This window comes from Salmo salar, chromosome 09 (genome assembly GCF_965601325.2).
Source record: "Salmo salar chromosome 09, fSalSal1, whole genome shotgun sequence".
Taxonomy (NCBI): Eukaryota; Metazoa; Chordata; class Actinopteri; order Salmoniformes; family Salmonidae; genus Salmo; species Salmo salar.
The window spans coordinates 158,930,749-158,949,751 of record NC_138299.1 but is presented as its reverse complement, the minus strand read 5'-3'; the positions used below and the strand labels follow the sequence as shown (position 1 = coordinate 158,949,751).

General features: G+C 47.1%; 1 protein-coding gene across 1 annotated transcript in view; it reads right to left on the bottom strand.

Moving 5' to 3' along the window:
* Positions 1-5,197: 5,197 nt before the first annotated feature.
* Positions 5,198-19,003, bottom strand: part of LOC106613358 (ubiquitin carboxyl-terminal hydrolase 32) — a 93,116-nt gene continuing 79,310 nt past the window's right edge. The window contains 6 exon segments of the mRNA XM_082955556.1: positions 5,198-11,060; positions 11,194-11,286; positions 11,589-11,598; positions 15,095-15,249; positions 17,043-17,542; positions 17,953-18,190. Coding sequence (XP_082811682.1) covers positions 10,887-11,060; positions 11,194-11,286; positions 11,589-11,598; positions 15,095-15,249; positions 17,043-17,542; positions 17,953-18,190 — 1,170 coding nt within the window. The 3' untranslated portion in view covers positions 5,198-10,886.

Genomic DNA, 19,003 nt, shown 5'->3' with positions numbered 1-19,003 from the left:
ATTAATTATCTGGGTAAATAAAGGTTAGACGAACACAAGATTTGACCTGTCTTTATCATGATGGACACCAGGCAGCCACCCATACAGCCTTGTAAATGATGATGGCAGACATTTTGTTTTCCAAAACTCACCAAATGTCTGCATCTCCCACAGCACGATGCCAAATGCCCACACGTCCCCCTTGAAGCTGTAATAGTTGGTTTTCTGACCGGCCAGGTCACAGTGCACCCACCACCTGTAAGTACAGGTCAGAGATCAGGACTAATAAATGTTCTGTAGCTGTGTGTATGGGTTACTGTCTGTAAGAAATGATCGTAGGTCACAGTGCACCACCTGGAACACAGACCCCAGATCATTTACTGTCTGTCTAATGTCAGGTCCCAGACCAGTAATGCAGGTGGCAGTTGGTGTCATAAGGAATGAGTGGGAGGAGGAGGAAACTGGCTTCCATTTTGGATCGGAGGTGTTCCATGGCCAGTGTGATGTGATAAGAGGTGATGGTGAGCAGGCTCTGTAGCTCAGGGTCAGGGGTCATCTCGTCTCTGTGGGTCTGAAGGAAGCGCCAACACACAGGACTCTGGGAGAACTACACACAGGACTCTGGGAGATCGACACACAGGACTCTGGGAGAACGACACACAGGGCTCTGGGAGATCGACACACAGGACTCTGGGAGAACGACACACAGGACTCTGGGAGAACGACACACAGGACTCTGGGAGATCGACACACAGGACTCTGGGAGATCAACACACAGGACTCTGGGAGATCAACACACAGGACTCTGGGAGATCACCACATAACACAGAATTCATGTTGTTGTAGTAAATATGTTATAGATGTGCCACTCGTTTCTATTCCTTATGGAGACTAATATAAATAATGCCGACTCCCAAAGTGGTAGATTATCACACAGTATTTTTTTCTTATTTTGGTCATGGGAGGATGGTCAGTTTCTCATTTGGGTCTCAGGCTGAAAAAGTTTAAGAACCCCAAATGTAGGGAATAGGCTGCCATTTGAGATACAAACTGTGTGACCTTACCCCCACTAAAGCAGTGTCTCGTTGCCCCCTCAGTCTCAATGGACATTTCATCTCTGGTCATTATGGGTATAAGATTATCAAGGAGTGGACTGGTGGTAGCCTAGCCTAGCGTTCCCTCTTTGATGAGCTGGTGGTAGCCTAGCCTAGTGTTCCCTCTGATCTGGTGGTAGCGTAGCCTAGCGTTCCCTCTGTGGTGTTCCCTCTTTGATGAGCTGGTGGTAGCGTAGCCTAGCGTTCCCTCTTTGGTGGTCTGGTGGTAGCCTAGCCTAGTGTTCCCTCTTTGGTGATCTGGTGGTAGCCTAGCCTAGCGTTCCCTCTTTGGTGATCTGGTGGTAGCGTAGCCTAGCGTTCCCTCTTTGGTGATCTGGTGGTAGCGTAGCCTAGCGTTCCCTCTTTGGTGATCTGGTGGTAGCCTAGCCTAGCGTTCCCTCTTTGGTGATCTGGTGGTAGCGTAGCCTAGCGTTCCCTCTTTGGTGATCTGGTGGTAGCGTAGCCTAGCGTTCCCTCTTTGGTGGTCTGGTGGTAGCCTAGCCTAGTGTTCCCTCTTTGGTGATCTGGTGGTAGCCTAGCCTAGTGTTCCCTCTTTGGTGATCTGGTGGTAGCGTAGCCTAGCGTTCCCTCTTTGGTGGTCTGGTGGTAGCCTAGCCTAGCGTTCCCTCTTTGGTGATCTGGTGGTAGCGTAGCCTAGCGTTCCCTCTTTGGTGGTCTGGTGGTAGCGTAGCCTAGCGTTCCCTCTTTGGTGATCTGGTGGTAGCGTAGCCTAGCGTTCCCTCTTTGGTGATCTGGTGGTAGCGTAGCCTAGCGTTCCCTCTTTGGTGATCTGGTGGTAGCGTAGCCTAGCGTTCCCTCTTTGGTGGTCTGGTGGTAGCGTAGCCTAGCGTTCCCTCTTTGGTGGTCTGGTGGTAGCGTAGCCTAGCTTTCCCTCTTTGGTGATCTGGTGGTAGCGTAGCCTAGCGTTCCCTCTTTGGTGATCTGGTGGTAGCGTAGCCTAGCGTTCCCTCTTTGGTGATCTGGTGGTAGCGTAGCCTAGCGTTCCCTCTTTGGTGGTCTGGTGGTAGCGTAGCCTAGCGTTCCCTCTTTGGTGGTCTGGTGGTAGCGTAGCCTAGCGTTCCCTCTTTGGTGATCTGGTGGTAGCGTAGCCTAGCGTTCCCTCTTTGGTGGTCTGGTGGTAGCGTAGCCTAGCGTTCCCTCTTTGGTGATCTGGTGGTAGCGTAGCCTAGCGTTCCCTCTTTGGTGATCTGGTGGTAGCGTAGCCTAGCGTTCCCTCTTTGGTGATCTGGTGGTAGCGTAGCCTAGCTTTCCCTCTTTGGTGATCTGGTGGTAGCGTAGCCTAGCGTTCCCTCTTTGGTGATCTGGTGGTAGCTCCTCAGGGCCCTCTCTCTCCCCAGCTTCTCTCTCCCCAGGCTCTCTGCTCCTGAGGGCCCTCTCTTTCCCCAGCCTCTCCTCAGGGCCCTACCCACCCGTTTAACCCTACCCACCCCACCCGTCTAACCCTACCTACCTGTCTAACCCTACCCACCTACCTACCCACCTGTCCTCTTAAAAGAGCACCTGGTGAGGCTACATCCGTTCCATAACACTCCACATTAAACTGTAAACTGGCACTGCCCAACAATAGACAGACGTCGTCTCGGCCTAACTCACCGAATCGCTGTAAACAAGAGACCCGAAAGCCTGCTATTGTGTTTCTCTGCCAGTATCTGAGAGAAAGTCAGAACCCTTGAAGAGAAGACACTCGTTGAGAGAAAAACAGACATACATTAAACACATCATGCGGTGTTATTGGAGTCAGTAGGAGGGGTATGGTTTGTGTGTGAACCACACTTCCTGGAGGGGGAAATGCACAGGTGCATCCCGTGGTTCTGAAAACCCCTGACACTGAGCCGTCTGACAGAGACATTTACAGCGTCTATATGATGAACACTTAGGTCTACTAAATGTTGAGGAACTTTCTGTATCGTGACAGCCTTCTGGTAGGCCGTCATTGTAAATAAGAATTTGTTCTTAACTGACTTGCCTAGTTAAATAAAATATAGTATTACTTTTTGGTCAGTCGGGCCAATTATGGGCAGTGAAGGATATTATGAAGATGACAGCTAATAGACATCTTCAGTTGGAAAGAGATGCTTCACAGTGAAGTCTGGACTCCTATCATTCACATAGTTTAATATGGTGGGTGTGGATTTGAAAGTTCTTGTTTCCCAAATGGCACCCTATTCCCTATAGAGTGCACTAATTTTGACCAGGGCCTATAGGGAATAGGGTGCCATTTGGGACGTAAACTGCTGTCAGGTATACCGTAAAATTTCACGCTGGGCGTCTTTGTTTCGGGGAAGGATGTTCCGTTAGAGCTAGCTGGTCCGGTCCGTCAGAACTAGCAGCTCCTAGCTGGTCCGGTCCGCAGAAAGAAAACCGGGCTTCAGTGGAGGGCTGTGGTTTCCTCTCGCATTCAGAAAGTATTCAGACCCCTTGACTTTTTACACATTGTTACATTACAGCCTTATTCTAAAATTGATTTAATCTTATTTTTTTGATTTACTCAATCTACACACAACACCCCACAATGACAAAGCGAAAACAGGTTTTCCAGAAATGTTAGCAAATGTATAAAAAATAAAATACCTTATTTACATAGGTATTCAGACCCTTTGCTTTGAGCTCAGGTACATCCTGTTTCCATTGATCATCCTTGATGTTTCAACAACTTGGAGTCCACCTGTGGTAAATTTAATTGATAGGACATGATCTGGAAAGGCACACATCTGTCTATATAGGTGTGTGCAGTTGACAGTGCATGTCAGAGCAAAAACCAAGCCATGAGGTCAAAGGAATTGTCCGTAGAGCTCCGAGACAGGATTATGTCGAGGCACAGATCTGGGGAAGGGTACCAAAACATTTCTGCAGCATTGAAGATCCCCAAGAACACAGTGGCCTCCATCATTCTTAAATGGAAGAAGTTTGGAACCACCAAGACTCTTCCTAGAGCTGGTCACCCGGCCAAACTGAGCAATCGGGGGAGAAGGGCTAAGGGGAGTGACCAAGAACCCGATGGTCACTCTGACAGAGCTCCAGAGTTCCTCTGTGGAGATGGGAGAACCTTCCAGAAGGACAACCATCTCTGCAGCACTCCACCAATCAGGCCTTTATGGTCGAGCGGCCAGCCTCAAGTCACTCCTCAGTAAAAAGCACGACAGCCCGTTTGAAGTTTGCCAAAAGGCACCTAAAGACTCCTAGACCATGAGAAACAATATTCTCTGGTCTGATGAAACCAAGATTGAACTATTTGGCCTGAATGCAAAGCATCACACATCTGGAGGAAATATGGCACCATCCCTACGGTGAAGCATGGTGGTGGCAACATCATGCTGTGAGGATGTTTTTCAGTGGCAGGGACTGGGAGACTAGTCAGGATCGAGGGAAAGATGAACGGAGCAAAGTACAGAGAGATCCTTGATGAAAAGCCGCTCCAGACCGCTCAGGACCTCAGACTGGGGGCGAAGGTTCACCTTCCAACAGGACAACGACCCAAAGCACACAGCCAAAACAACGCAGGAGTGGCTTCGGGACAATTCTCTGAATATTCTTGAGTGGCCCAGACAGAACCTGGACTTGAACCCGATCAAATCTGAAAATAGCTGTGCATCCAAGCTGACAGAGCTTGAGAGGATCCGCAGAGATGAAATGGGAGAAACTCCCCAAATACAGGTGTGCCAAGCTTGTAGCGTCATACCCAAGAAGACATCGAGGCTGTAATCGCTGCCAAAGGTGCTTCAACAAAGTACTGAGTAAAGGGTCTGAATACTTATGTAAATGTGATAGTTTTGTTATTTTGATAAATTAGCAAACATTTCTAAAAAAAAATGTTTTTTTTTTGCTTTGTCATTATGGGGTATTGTGTGTAGAAGGATGAGGGGGAAAAAAAGATATATTTTAGAATAAGGCTGTAACGTAACCATGTGGGAAAAAAAGTCAAGAGGTCTGAATACTTTCCCGAAGGCACTGTCGACTAACTCAACTCACAGAAAGAGACCCGGGCTTCAGTAGAGGGCTGTGGTTTCCTCTCACATACACCAACTCAACTCACAGGCTGTGCCTGCTGCAAGCATGATTGGAGCCCTCCCACACTCTTCACACACACAAACCAACCCATTAACTGAATTCCTTAATTGCATCTGATTTATTGAATGTGTTGCTTAGTTACAGATCAACAGTATCATCACTCCATATACAACTACATTATTATTATTTTATTTTTTTACAGTTCATATTCAAATACATCCATTTTAAATGGATTATTTACAAAACACTTGATGTACATTTTCAAAGTCAGTGCAATGTTATTTTTACAAAACAAACAAAAAAGTAATTTCATTAAATACATATTTTTCCCCCGATCCATCAAAAATAAAGGAAGACGTGGAAAAACAACTTCAGTAGTAGACTACCTGTCAACGGGTCATACCATACTGCCACAGAGCGAGGGGTGTTCACTGTTCAGTTAATACATTAACCCTGGTTCTGTACGGGATTGAAATGCTCATATGAGTGTTTTAAAAGAAGACATCAGCCTGGAATCAGAACATTTAACTGACTGAATCTGAAGTGAACAAACCGTGGAATGAGGCAGGGTTACAGGCTGGTCGTCTCTGTGCTTGCTGGTACAAGAGGACTGAAGATGGTGGTACAAGCCTGGTATAGATCGGTTTTGTCCCAAACAGCACCCTATTCTGTACACAGTGCACTACTTTTGACCAGAGCCCTACGGGCCCTAGTCAAAAGCAGTGCACGATTATAAGGAATTACATTAGGGAATATGGTGCCATTTCAGACACAGACCTCATTTTCCCGTCTCGCTTAAAACAGGGCGCATGTAGCCCAGCAGCAACAGGTACGTTCAGAGTCACTACAAACCAAGTCCAAAATAGGGCACTACATAGGGTATAAGGTGCCATTTGTAGAAAGCAGTTCAGATATCCACACTAACTTGGTAATGAAGCAGGCATTCTAAGTGCTATGCTTGTATAAACATTGGAACATGGGCCTGTTCTGATCGCCACAAAACAGTTCCCTTTGAGTGAAGTGATGTATTTTAAAATGTTGGGGACAACATTCTCTCCCTCTCTCTCTACAATATTCAATAGTTAGACATCGTTTTACAGTGGGGGGTGGGGAGAAATATATATATATTTTTTAAATACAAAAGAACGTTCAGTAATGCAATTTTTACATTAGTCTCACAAAGAAAAATAAACACTTCATCCAGCGAATCAATGACGATCAGCCTATCCCCCTCCTCACAAATAGGGCAGCAGCCTATCCCCCTCCTCACAAATAGGGCAGCAGCCTATCCCCCTCCTCACAAATAGGGCAGCAGCCTATCCCCCTCCTCACAAATAGGGCAGCAGCCTATCCCCCTCCTCACAAATAGGGCAGCAGCCTATCCCCCTCCTCACAAATAGGGCAGCAACAACAGTTGGATTTAAAATCACCTAACATTCTCTTGAATGATGCTGGGAGAAAACTTCACTATAAGAGAGACCCTTTCACAGCTAAAATCATAAATAAATGAAAACCATCAAAACATTCAGTTGTTCTCCAGGTGAGAAAACAGACATCTGTTCACAGTGGTGATCTGAAAAGAAGGTCGCTCGACACAACATCTGCTACCGTGGGTTATGACATGTTATGTCATTCGTATGACAGTGCTAGGAAGACCATATTTTTTAAATTTAACTAGGCAAGTCAGTTAAAGAACAAATTCATATTTACAATGACAGCCTAGGAACAGTGGGTTAACTGCCTTGTTCAGGGGCAGAACGACAGATTTGTACCTTGTCAGCTCAGGGATTCGATCTTGCAACCTTTCGGTTACTAGTCCAACGCTCTAACCACTTGGCTACCCTGCCACCCATATGACAACACACCTTTCGAGTAGTGTTTTACGACAGATTATTTTATCTAGCAGCTGATGGTAATGGTAAAAACATATGATTGTTTAGGGAACAGAGTGATGAGGACACTAGCTCACCAATCGCATGGAAAATGTGACGCAAGGCATCAGAAATGACACCCTATTCCTCGAATACAGAGTTTCGGGAAAAGTATTCACACCTCTTGACTTCGTCCATATTTTGTGTTTCAGCCTGATTTTAAAATGGAATAAAATATATATTGTTTATCACTTGCCTACACACAATATCAAAAGAAAAATAATGCTTTTAGAAATGTTTACAAATTAATTAAAAATGAAAAGCTGAAATGTCTTGAGTCAATAAGTATTCATATATATAAATAGTGTTTAACATGATTTTTGAATGACTACCTCATCTCTGTAGCCCACACATACAGTACAATTATCTGTATGGTCCCTCAGTCGAGCGGTGAATTTCAAAAACATATTCAACCACAAAGACCAGGGAGGTTTTCCAATGCCTCGTAAAGAAGGATTGATTGGTAGATGGGTAAAAATAATAAGCAATCGCTGAATATCCCTTTGAGCATGGTGAAGTTATTGATTACACTTTGGATGGTGTATCAACACACGCTGTCACAACAAAGATACAGGCGTCCTTCCTAACTCAGTTGTCGGAGAGGAAGGAAACTGCTCAGGGATTTCACCATGAGGCCAATGGTGACTTTAAAACAGTTACAGAGTTTAATGGCTGTGATAGGAGAAAACTGAGGATGGATCAACAACATTGTAGTTACTTCACAACACTAACCTAAATGACAGAGTGGAAAGAAGGAAGCCTATACAGAATACAAATATTTAAAACATGCATCCTGTTTGCAACAAGGTACTTAAGTAATACTGCAGAAAATGTGGCAAAGAAAGGAACTTATGTCCTGAATACAAAGCCTTATGTTTGGGGCAAATCCAACACAACACTGAGTACCACTCTTTATATTTTCAAGCATGGTGGTGGCTGCATCATGTTATGGGTATGCTTGTCATCGGCAAGGACCAAGGAGTTTTTTAGGATAAAAAGAAATGGAACAGAGCTAAGCACAGGCTAAATCCTAGAGGAAAACCTGGTTCAGTCTGCTTTCCACCAGACACTGGGAGATGAATTCACCTTTCAGCAGGACAATAACCTAAAACACAAATACACTGGAGTTGCTTACCAAGATGACATTGAATGTTCCTGACTGGACTAAGTCGTTTTGTCTTGAAAATCTATGGCAAGACTTGAAAATGGCTGTCTAGCGATGCTCAACAACCATCTTGACAGAGCTTGAAGAATTTTTTAAAGAATAATGTACAAATATTGTACAATCCAGGTGTGCAAAGCTCTTAGAGCAGGTGTGTCAAACTCATTCCACGGAGGGTCTAGTGTCTACGTGTTGTCAGTTTTTCCTTTCAATTAAGACCTAGACAACCAGGTGAGGAGAGTTCCTTACTGAGACCTAGACAACCAGGTGAGGGGAGTTCCTTACTGAGACCTAGACGACCAGGTGAGGAGAGTTCCTTACTGAGACCTAGACAACCAGGTGAGGAGAGTTCCTTACTGAGACCTAGACAACCAGGTGAGGAGAGTTCCTTACTGAGACCTAGACAACCAGGTGAGGGGAGTTCCTTACTGAGACCTAGACGACCAGGTGAGGAGAGTTCCTTACTGAGACCTAGACAACCAGGTGAGGGGAGTTCCTTACTGAGACCTAGACAACCAGGTGAGGAGAGTTCCTTACTGAGACCTAGACAACCAGGTGAGGGGAGTTCCTTACTGAGACCTAGACAACCAGGTGAGGAGAGTTCCTTACTGAGACCTAGACAACCAGGTGAGGGGAGTTCCTTACTGAGACCTAGACGACCAGGTGAGGAGAGTTCCTTACTGAGACCTAGACGACCAGGTGAGGAGAGTTCCTTACAATCAAGTACAAGGGAGGAGCAAAAACCTGCAAGACACTGGGCCCTCCGTGGAATGAGTTTGACACAAGACTTACCCAGAAAGACTCAACTGTAACCGCTGCCAAAGGTGACTATAATACGTATTGACTCAGGGGTGTGAATACTTATATAAATTACATATTTCATTTTCAATAAAGTTGCAAACATTTCAGATTTTTTCCCCCTCACTTTGTCATTATGGGGTATTGTGTGTAGATGGGTGAGGGGGGGAAAAAAGGCTGTAACACTACAAAATGTGGAATAAGTCAAGGGGTATGAACACTTTGTGAAGGTACTCTTCAGTAGTGCACTATTTCTGACCAGGGCCCTGGTCAAAAGTAGTGCACAAGGGAGTCATGTGGCCCTATTGATTTACAGTCTCAGAGTGGCCCCCTACAACGTTCTGTAGACAGACAGAGACGTTCTGTAGACAGACAGAGACGAGACGTTCTGTAGACAGACAGAGACGGGACGTTCTGTAGACAGACAGAGACGGGACGTTCTGTAGACAGACAGAGACGGGACGTTCTGTAGACAGACAGAGACGGGACGTTCTGTAGACAGACAGAGACGGGACGTTCTGTAGACAGACAGAGACGGGACGTTCTGTAGACAGACAGAGACGGGACGTTCTGTAGACAGACAGAGACGGGACGTTCTGTAGACAGAGACGAGACGTTCTGTAGACAGAGACGAGACGTTCTGTAGACAGAGACGAGACGTTCTGTAGACAGACGAGACGTTCTGTAGACAGAGACGAGACGTTCTGTAGACAGAGACGAGACGTTCTGTAGACAGAGACGAGACGTTCTGTAAACAGAGACGAGACGAGACGTTCTGTAAACAGAGACGAGACGTTCTGTAGACAGAGACGAGACGAGACGTTCTGTAGACAGACAGAGACGAGACGTTCTGTAAACAGACAGAGACGTTCTGTAGACAGAGATGAGAACAACCCTTAAATTAACCAAATGTACATACAAAAATAATTGCAATGATAAAAATAACTCTTTGGAGAAAGAGAAAACAATACAAATATGTATTTATATATTATCTTTGAAACATCCTTTATGGCACCTGTCCACAACATAACCAAGATTTAAACTCAAGCTTGTGAGTTAAAATGACAACAATGAACGCCCCTAAAGTCATTCGATGTTGATCAGCAATTGCACATTTTTGTTTTAGGCAGTTGCCTGGCAAGGGCCAAATTAAAGGTCAAACCCCTCAATTTTGTGGGATAATCAAAAGGAGGAAGTGGGTGAGGTTTTAATACTGTCACAAATATTTGACCGTTCCAATTGGCCAATGAAATGCAGTGAGGTAGCATTATGAGTTTTTTTTTTTTTAAATGACAGTATCATTACTGAAGAAGGAAAATAAGAACATTTGGAGAACCCCTTTTATCGATAAAATAACACAGTATAATCTCTACATTACCGTTTCTGTATAGCGAGTTATAGAGACAGACATTATGTAGGTATTTGGACATGTTTTGATGGCTGCAGGGGACAAATATGCACAACAAGGAAGCAATATCAGCTCATGTGCTGACAATCTCTCTCTCACACACACACACACACACACACACACACACACACACACACACACACACACACACACACACACACACACACACACACACACCGAGGGTGGGTTTCCTCAGGCTCAATGTGCAACAGCTTAGTGCTTTAAAAAAGAAATGGGGCATCAATGTTGTTCTCTTGACAAAACAACAGGGGGGGTATCATGACAACCGGTCCGGCATTCAAGTGGTTCAGTTTGTGATGACTCGACCAAAAGACACCATTTTGTGCTTCCTGGCGCCCAGTTGAGACTGGCTGAAGAAGCCCTGTGTCCTTTCCGTACGGGGCTGGCTGAGTCCGACAGTCCAGAGTTCCAGGCATAGTGTTGACGGTTGAGCGGAAGGTAGGTGGAAGACTGTGGGATCCTGATCACTGAAGGACACAGTACTTCTTGTAGTCAGACTCAAAGTCCTCGTCCATGCTAGTGGTGTCGGCCATCTTCTTGCCGTCAGTCTTCGGCAGGAACTGAGAGAAGTCCACTCCCTGCTGCTCATAGAACAGGATGTAGGCGGAGTCCGTGTCCATCTCCTCTGAGTGCACTTCCTAGGGAGGATACGCAAAACAAGTACGCACTTTAAAATGTCTTGTTTTGTCTTTAAAATTATTAGTCGAGGGGGGTGTGTGTGTGTGGTGTGTGTGTGTGTGTGTGTGTGTGTGTGTGTGTGTGTGTTCTTACCTTACAGCTGCTGTCGTTGTAACAGTACCATTTGTTGTTGGGGTTTTTGGCATAGGTCACATAATGTCCTCCTCCCATGATACCTGAATGGCACTGTGGAGAGAGAGAGAGAACCTCCTATTACCTCCCATGATACCTGAATGGTACTGTGGAGAGAGAGAGAGAACCTCCTATTACCTCCCATGATACCTGAATGGTACTGTGGAGAGAGAGAGAACCTCCTATTACCTCCCATGATACCTGAATGGTACTGTGGAGAGAGAGAGAACCTCCTATTACCTCCCATGATACCTGAATGGCACTGTGGAGAGACAGAGAGAACCTCCTATTACCTCCCATGATACCTGAATGGTACTGTGGAGAGAGAGAGAACCTCCTATTACCTCCCATGATACCTGAATGGTACTGTGGAGAGAAGAGAACCACCTATTACCTCCCATGATACCTGAATGGTACTGTGGAGAGAGAGAGAACCTCCTATTACCTCCCATGATACCTGAATGGTACTGTGGAGAGAAGAGAACCTCCTATTACCTCCCATGATACCTGAATGGTACTGTGGAGAGAGAGAGAACCTCCTATTACCTCCCATGATACCTGAATGGTACTGTGGAGAGACAGAGAGAACCTCCTATTACCTCCCATGATACCTGAATGGTACTGTGGAGAGAGAGAAACCTCCTATTACCTCCCATGATACCTGAATGGTACTGTGGAGAGAGAGAGAACCTCCTATTACCTCCCATGATACCTGAATGGTACTGTGGAGAGAGAGAGAACCACCTATTACCTCCCATGATACCTGAATGGCACTGTGGAGAGACAGAGAGAACCTCCTATTACCTCCCATGATACCTGAATGGTACTGTGGAGAGAGAGAGAACCTCCTATTACCTCCCATGATACCTGAATGGTACTGTGGAGAGAGAGAGAACCTCCTATTACCTCCCATGATACCTGAATGGCACTGTGGAGAGAGAACCACCTATTACCTCCCATGATACCTGAATGGTACTGTGGAGAGAGAACCACCTATTACCTCCCATGATACCTGAATGGTACTGTGGAGAGACAGAGAACCTCCTATTACCTCCCATGATACCTGAATGGTACTGTGGAGAGAGAGAGAACCTCCTATTACCTCCCATGATACCTGAATGGTACTGTGGAGAGAGAACCACCTATTACCTCCCATGATACCTGAATGGCACTGTGGAGAGAGAACCTCCTATTACCTCCCATGATACCTGAATGGTACTGTGGAGAGAGAGATAACCTCCTATTACCTCCCATGATACCTGAATGGTACTGTGGAGAGAGAACCTCCTATTACCTCCCATGATGCCTGAATGGTACTGTGGAGAGAGAACCTCCTATTACCTCCCATGATACCTGAATGGTACTGTGGAGAGAGAACCTCCTATTACCTCCCATGATACCTGAATGGTACTGTGGAGAGAGAGAGAACCTCCTATTACCTCCCATGATACCTGAATGGTACTGTGGAGAGACAGAGAACCTCCTATTACCTCCCATGATACCTGAATGGTACTGTGGAGAGAGAGAGAACCTCCTATTACCTCCCATGATACCTGAATGGCACTGTGGAGAGAGAACCCCTATTACCTCCCATGATGCCTGAATGGACTGTGGAGAGAGAGAGAACCTCCTATTACCTCCCATGATACCTGAATGGTACTGTGGAGAGAGAGAGAACCTCCTATTACCTCCCATGATACCTGAATGGTACTGTGGAGAGACAGAGAACCTCCTATTACCTCCCATGATACCTGAATGGTACTGTGGAGAGACAGAGAACCTCCTATTACCTCCCATGATGCCTGAATGGTACTGTGGAGAGATAACCTCCTATTACCTCCCATGATACCTGAATGGTACTGTGGAGAGACAGAGAACCTCCTATTACCTCCCATGATACCTGAATGGTACTGTGGAGAGACAGAGAACCTCCTATTACCTCCCATGATGCCTGAATGGTACTGTGGAGAGAGAACCTCCTATTACCTCCCATGATACCTGAATGGTACTGTGGAGAGACAGAGAGAACCTCCTATTACCTCCCATGATACCTGAATGGCACTGTGGAGAGAGAACCTCCTATTACCTCCCATGATGCCTGAATGGTACTGTGGAGAGAGAGAGAACCTCCTATTACCTCCCATGATACCTGAATGGTACTGTGGAGAGAGAACCTCCTATTACCTCCCATGATACCTGAATGGTACTGTGGAGAGAGAGAGAACCTCCTATTACCTCCCATGATACCTGAATGGTACTGTGGAGAGACAGAGAGAACCTCCTATTACCTCCCATGATACCTGAATGGCACTGTGGAGAGAGAGAGAACCTCCTATTACCTCCCATGATACCTGAATGGTACTGTGGAGAGAGAGAGAACCTCCTATTACCTCCCATGATACCTGAATGGTACTGTGGAGAGAGAGATAACCTCCTATTACCTCCCATGATACCTGAATGGTACTGTGGAGAGAGAACCTCCTATTACCTCCCATGATACCTGAATGGTACTGTGGAGAGAGAACCTCCTATTACCTCCCATGATACCTGAATGGTACTGTGGAGAGAGAGAGAACCTCCTATTACCTCCCATGATGCCTGAATGGTACTGTGGAGAGAGAGAGAACCTCCTATTACCTCCCATGATGCCTGAATGGTACTGTGGAGAGAGAGATAACCTCCTATTACCTCCCATGATACCTGAATGGCACTGTGGAGAGAGAGAGAACCACCTATTACCTCCCATGATACCTGAATGGTACTGTGGAGAGACAGAGAGAACCTCCTATTACCTCCCATGATACCTGAATGGTACTGTGGAGAGACAGAGAGAACCTCCTATTACCTCCCATGATACCTGAATGGTACTGTGGAGAGACAGAGAGAACCTCCTATTACCTCCCATGATACCTGAATGGTACTGTGGAGAGAGAGAGAACCTCCTATTACCTCCCATGATACCTGAATGGTACTGTGGAGAGAGAGAGAACCTCCTATTACCTCCCATGATACCTGAATGGTACTGTGGAGAGAGAGAGAACCTCCTATTACCTCCCATGATACCTGAATGGTACTGTGGAGAGAGAACCTCCTATTACCTCCCATGATACCTGAATGGTACTGTGGAGAGAGAACCTCCTATTACCTCCCATGATTCCTGAATGGTACTGTGGAGAGAGAGAGAACCTCCTATTACCTCCCATGATACCTGAATGGTACTGTGGAGAGAGAACCTCCTATTACCTCCCATGATGCCTGAATGGTACTGTGGAGAGAGAACCTCCTATTACCTCCCATGATACCTGAATGGTACTGTGGAGAGAGAACCTCCTATTACCTCCCATGATACCTGAATGGTACTGTGGAGAGAGAACCTCCTATTACCTCCCATGATACCTGAATGGTACTGTGGAGAGAGAGAGAACCAGCTATTACCTCCCATGATACCTGAATGGTACTGTGGAGAGACAGAGAACCTCCTATTACCTCCCATGATACCTGAATGGTACTGTGGAGAGAGAACCTCCTATTACCTCCCATGATACCTGAATGGTACTGTGGAGAGAGAACCTCCTATTACCTCCCATGATACCTGAATGGTACTGTGGAGAGAGAGAGCCTCCTATTACCTCCCATGATACCTGAATGGTACTGTGGGAGGCCCCCCCCGACCGAGGCGGGAGAGAGACCTCCTATTACCTCCCATGATACCTGAATGGTACTGTGGAGAGAGACCCCTACCCCCGAACCTGGGCGGGGGGGCCCTATTACCTCCCATGATACCTGAATGGTACTGTGGAGAGAGAACCTCCTATTACCTCCCATGATACCTGAATGGCGGGGGGCCCCTCCCCCATGATACCTGAATGGTACTGTGGAGAGAGAACCAGCTATTACCTCCCATGATACCTGAATGGTACTGTGGAGAGAGAGAGAACCTCCTATTACCTCCCATGATACCTGAATGGCACTGTGGAGAGAGAACCTCCTATTACCTCCCATGATACCTGAATGGCACTGTGGAGAGAGAGAGAACCTTCTTCTACTAACACAACATGGGCCCCGGTCAAAAGTAGTGCACTATATTGGTCTTGGTCAAAAGTAGTGCACTATATAGGGAATAGGGTGCCATTTGGTTCAGAGACTTTCTAATCCCGAAGTATTTAACTATATCTAAGTAACTATAACCCTCGCAAGGCTGCCGGCCCAGATGGCATCCCTAGCCACGTCCTCAGAGCATGCACAGACCAGCTGGCTGGTGTGTTTACGGACATATTCAATCAATCCCTATCCCAGTCTGCTGTCTTCACATGCTTCAAGAGGGCCACCATTGTTTCTGTACCCTAGACCCACTTCAATTTGCGTACCGTCTCAATAGATCCACAGACGATGCAATCTCCATCACACTGCACACTGCCCTAACCCATCTGGACAAGAGGAATACCTATGTAAGAATGCTGTTCATCGATTACAGCTCAGCATTTAACACCATAGTACCCTCCAAACTCAACATTAAGCTTGAGGCCCTGGGTCTGAACCCTGCCCTGTGCAATTGAGTCCTGGACTTCCTGATGGGCCACCCCCAGGTGGTGAAGGTTGGAAACAACCTTCACCAAATCTCCACTTCGCTGATCCTCAACACAGGGGCCCCCACAAGGGTGCATGTTCAGCCCTCTCCTGTACTCCCTGTTGACCCATGACTGCGTGGCCATGCACGCCTCCAACTCAATCATTAAGTTCTCAGATGACAACAGTAGTGGGCTTGATTACCAAAAACAACGAGACGGCCTACAGGGAGGAGGTGAGGGCTCTCGGAGTGTGGTGTCAGGAAAACAACCTCTCACTCAACGTCAACAAAACTAAGGAGATGATCGTGGACTTCAGGAAACAGCAGAGGGAGCAGCCCCCCTATCCACATCGATGGGACAGCAGTGGAGAAGGTGGAAAGTTAAGTTCTTTGGCGTACACATCACGGACAAACTGAAATGGTCCACCCACACAGACAGCGTGGTGAAGAAGGCGCAACAGCGCCTCTTCAACCTCAGGAGGCTGAAGAAATTTGGCTTGTCACCCAAAACCCTGAAACTATTACAGATGCACAATCGAGAGCATCCTGTCGGGCTGTATCACCGCCTGGTACGGCAACTGCTCCGCCCATAACCGCAAGGCTCTCCAGAGGGTAGTGAGGTCTGCACAAAGCATCACCGGGGAGAAACTACCTGCCCTCCAGGACACCTACAACATCCGATGTCACAGGAAGGCCAACAACCACCCGAGCCACTGCCTGTTCACCCCGCTATCATCCAGAAGGCGAGGTCAGTACAGGGGCATCAAAGCGGGGACCGAGAGACTGAAAAACAGCTTCTATCTCAAGGCCGTCAGACTGTTAAACAGCCATCACTAACACAGAGAGGCTGCTGCCTACCTACAGACTCTAAATCATTGGCCACTTTAATAATGTTTACATATCTGTCATTACTCATCTCATATGTATATACTGTATTTTATACCGTCTATTGCATCTTGCCTATGCCGCTCGGTCATTGCCCATCCATATATTTATATATTCTTATTCCTTTACTTAGATTAGTGTGTATTAGGTAGTTGTTGGTGAATTGTTAGATGACTTGTTAGATATTACTGCACTGTCAGGAACTAGAAGCACAAGCATTTCACTACACTCGCATTAACATCTGCTAACCATGTGTATGTGACCAATACAATGTGATTTGATTCATATTAAACTAAATCAAATCTTCCTGAGGCATAGGTTAGGAGGCTAACCTCCAAGCAGTTTTGGAAGCACTCACTGAAATTGCATATAAGTTGTAGATGTTCTCCAGGCTGTTGTCTCTTCGGGGCAGCTGGGCTGTTGCAGTGGTCTCTGGGTCCGTGCTGGGCTCCGTGCTTAGTACCTCGTTGCTATGGCCACCACTGACCCCATTCATCACGATGACATTACTGAGGCTGCTGGACACATCTGTGGTGGACATCTCTGGCCCGCTCCTCACCCTGACCTCCCCAAAACCTCCACGCGTCACACCCACGAGCCCACCGTCCGTGTCCGCCTGCGGTGCTCCCTCCCTGGGCTCTGTGTCAGGGCTGCTGCCCCTCTCCCTGGTACTACCCTCCAGGTTCTCCTTGCTGTTGGAGAGGCGGTGTCGGCTGGCCAGCTGAGGGAGCCTGAGGCGGGTCTGTCTGTTGCCCGTGCCCCCTGGACTGCCTCCTCCTGTTTTGGGGCTGCTGCCGGGGCTGCTGGTACGGCTGATGAAGGATGGAGGGGCTGACTTCCTGCCTGACGCTGGAGAGGCTGTGGAGACAGACAAAGAGAGAGAGAGAGAGAGAGAGAGGTGCTCAGTAAAACAGCTCTACCTCATCCTTCCTGGGTATATGGGCTATGCGGTGTATTGTGTTGTACACTAATGAATAGAAAGAAATACTTGACTGGTTTCAGGTGTTTCATTACCTCTCTCTGAAGGACTGGTTTGTTTAACAATAGAAAACTACTGCAGATGACTTGGCAAATCATCAAGCTAATCAGGGACTTGGAATCAACATGAATGACCAAAAAACAGCAAGATTCCATTGAGACAGGAGTGAAACATAACCAGGAATGAAACAAGAGTGCGAGAGTAGTGTCCCAAATTGCACCCTATTCCCTATATAGTGCACTAGAAAGGGAATAGGGTGCAATTTGGGAACGTAGACAAGATGACAGACCTTTGAGGATGTTGAGGAACCCAGCAGGGGCGGAGACAGAGGACACGGTTTCTCCTCCTCCTATCCTCAGTAGCCCCTCCCCCTCGCTACGGCTCTGCACACTGTGTAGCCCGTTAAGCCCCGCCTCCCGGGGAGCCAGGTAAACACTCGGGTCAAAACTCTCTCTGGGAAACTGGACGATCTTCTGAGACTTGATCCAGCGGCCGTTCACAAACTGGAACCTCTTCAGGTGTACTATCTGCAGATGAAGAACAACATGGACTGTTGAAACAGTCTGGTGTAGACACGTGTTCGTCAGGTGACCCTAGCGGTTAGAGAGGTGAGCCAGCAAACGAAGGGGTTGCCAGTTCGAAGCCCGAGTCCAACGGTAAAAATCTGCCCGGCAAGTGAGTTGGCAACCGGAGGGTTGCTGATATCAAATCCTAGATGCCGTTTCCTGCCCATCGTGCCCTTCAGCAAGGCACTTAACCCCACCCACTGCAACAGCTCCACAGTGTGGCAGCCCCCCCCCCCCACCTCTCCAAAACCTCTAAATGTATGTGTGTCTTTGGGAAGGGTTGGTTTAAAAGAGGAAGTCACATTTCAGTTGGACTTTTTGTGCAATTGACCAATAAAGTGATGTTCATCTTTCTGTTTACATTGCAGTGATGGTGGGTACTGGGTACTGTAGCGATGGTGGGTACTGTAGCGATGGTGGGTACTGTAGCGATGGTGGGTACTGTAGCGATGGTGGGTACTGCAGAGATGGTGGGTACTGCAGCGATGGTGGGTACTGTAGTGATGGTGGGTACTGGGTACTGCAGCGATGGTGGGTACTGCAGCGATGGTGGGTACTGTGTACTGCAGCGATGGTGGGTACTGCAGTGATGGTGGGTACTGCAGCGATGGTGGGTACTGCAGTGATGGTGGGTACTGCAGCGATGGTGGGTACTGCAGTGATGGTGGGTACTGCAGCGATGGTGGGTACTGCAGCGATGGTGGGTACTGCAGCGATGGTGGGTACTGCAGCGATGGTGGGTACTGCAGCGATGGTGGGTACTGTAGCGATGGT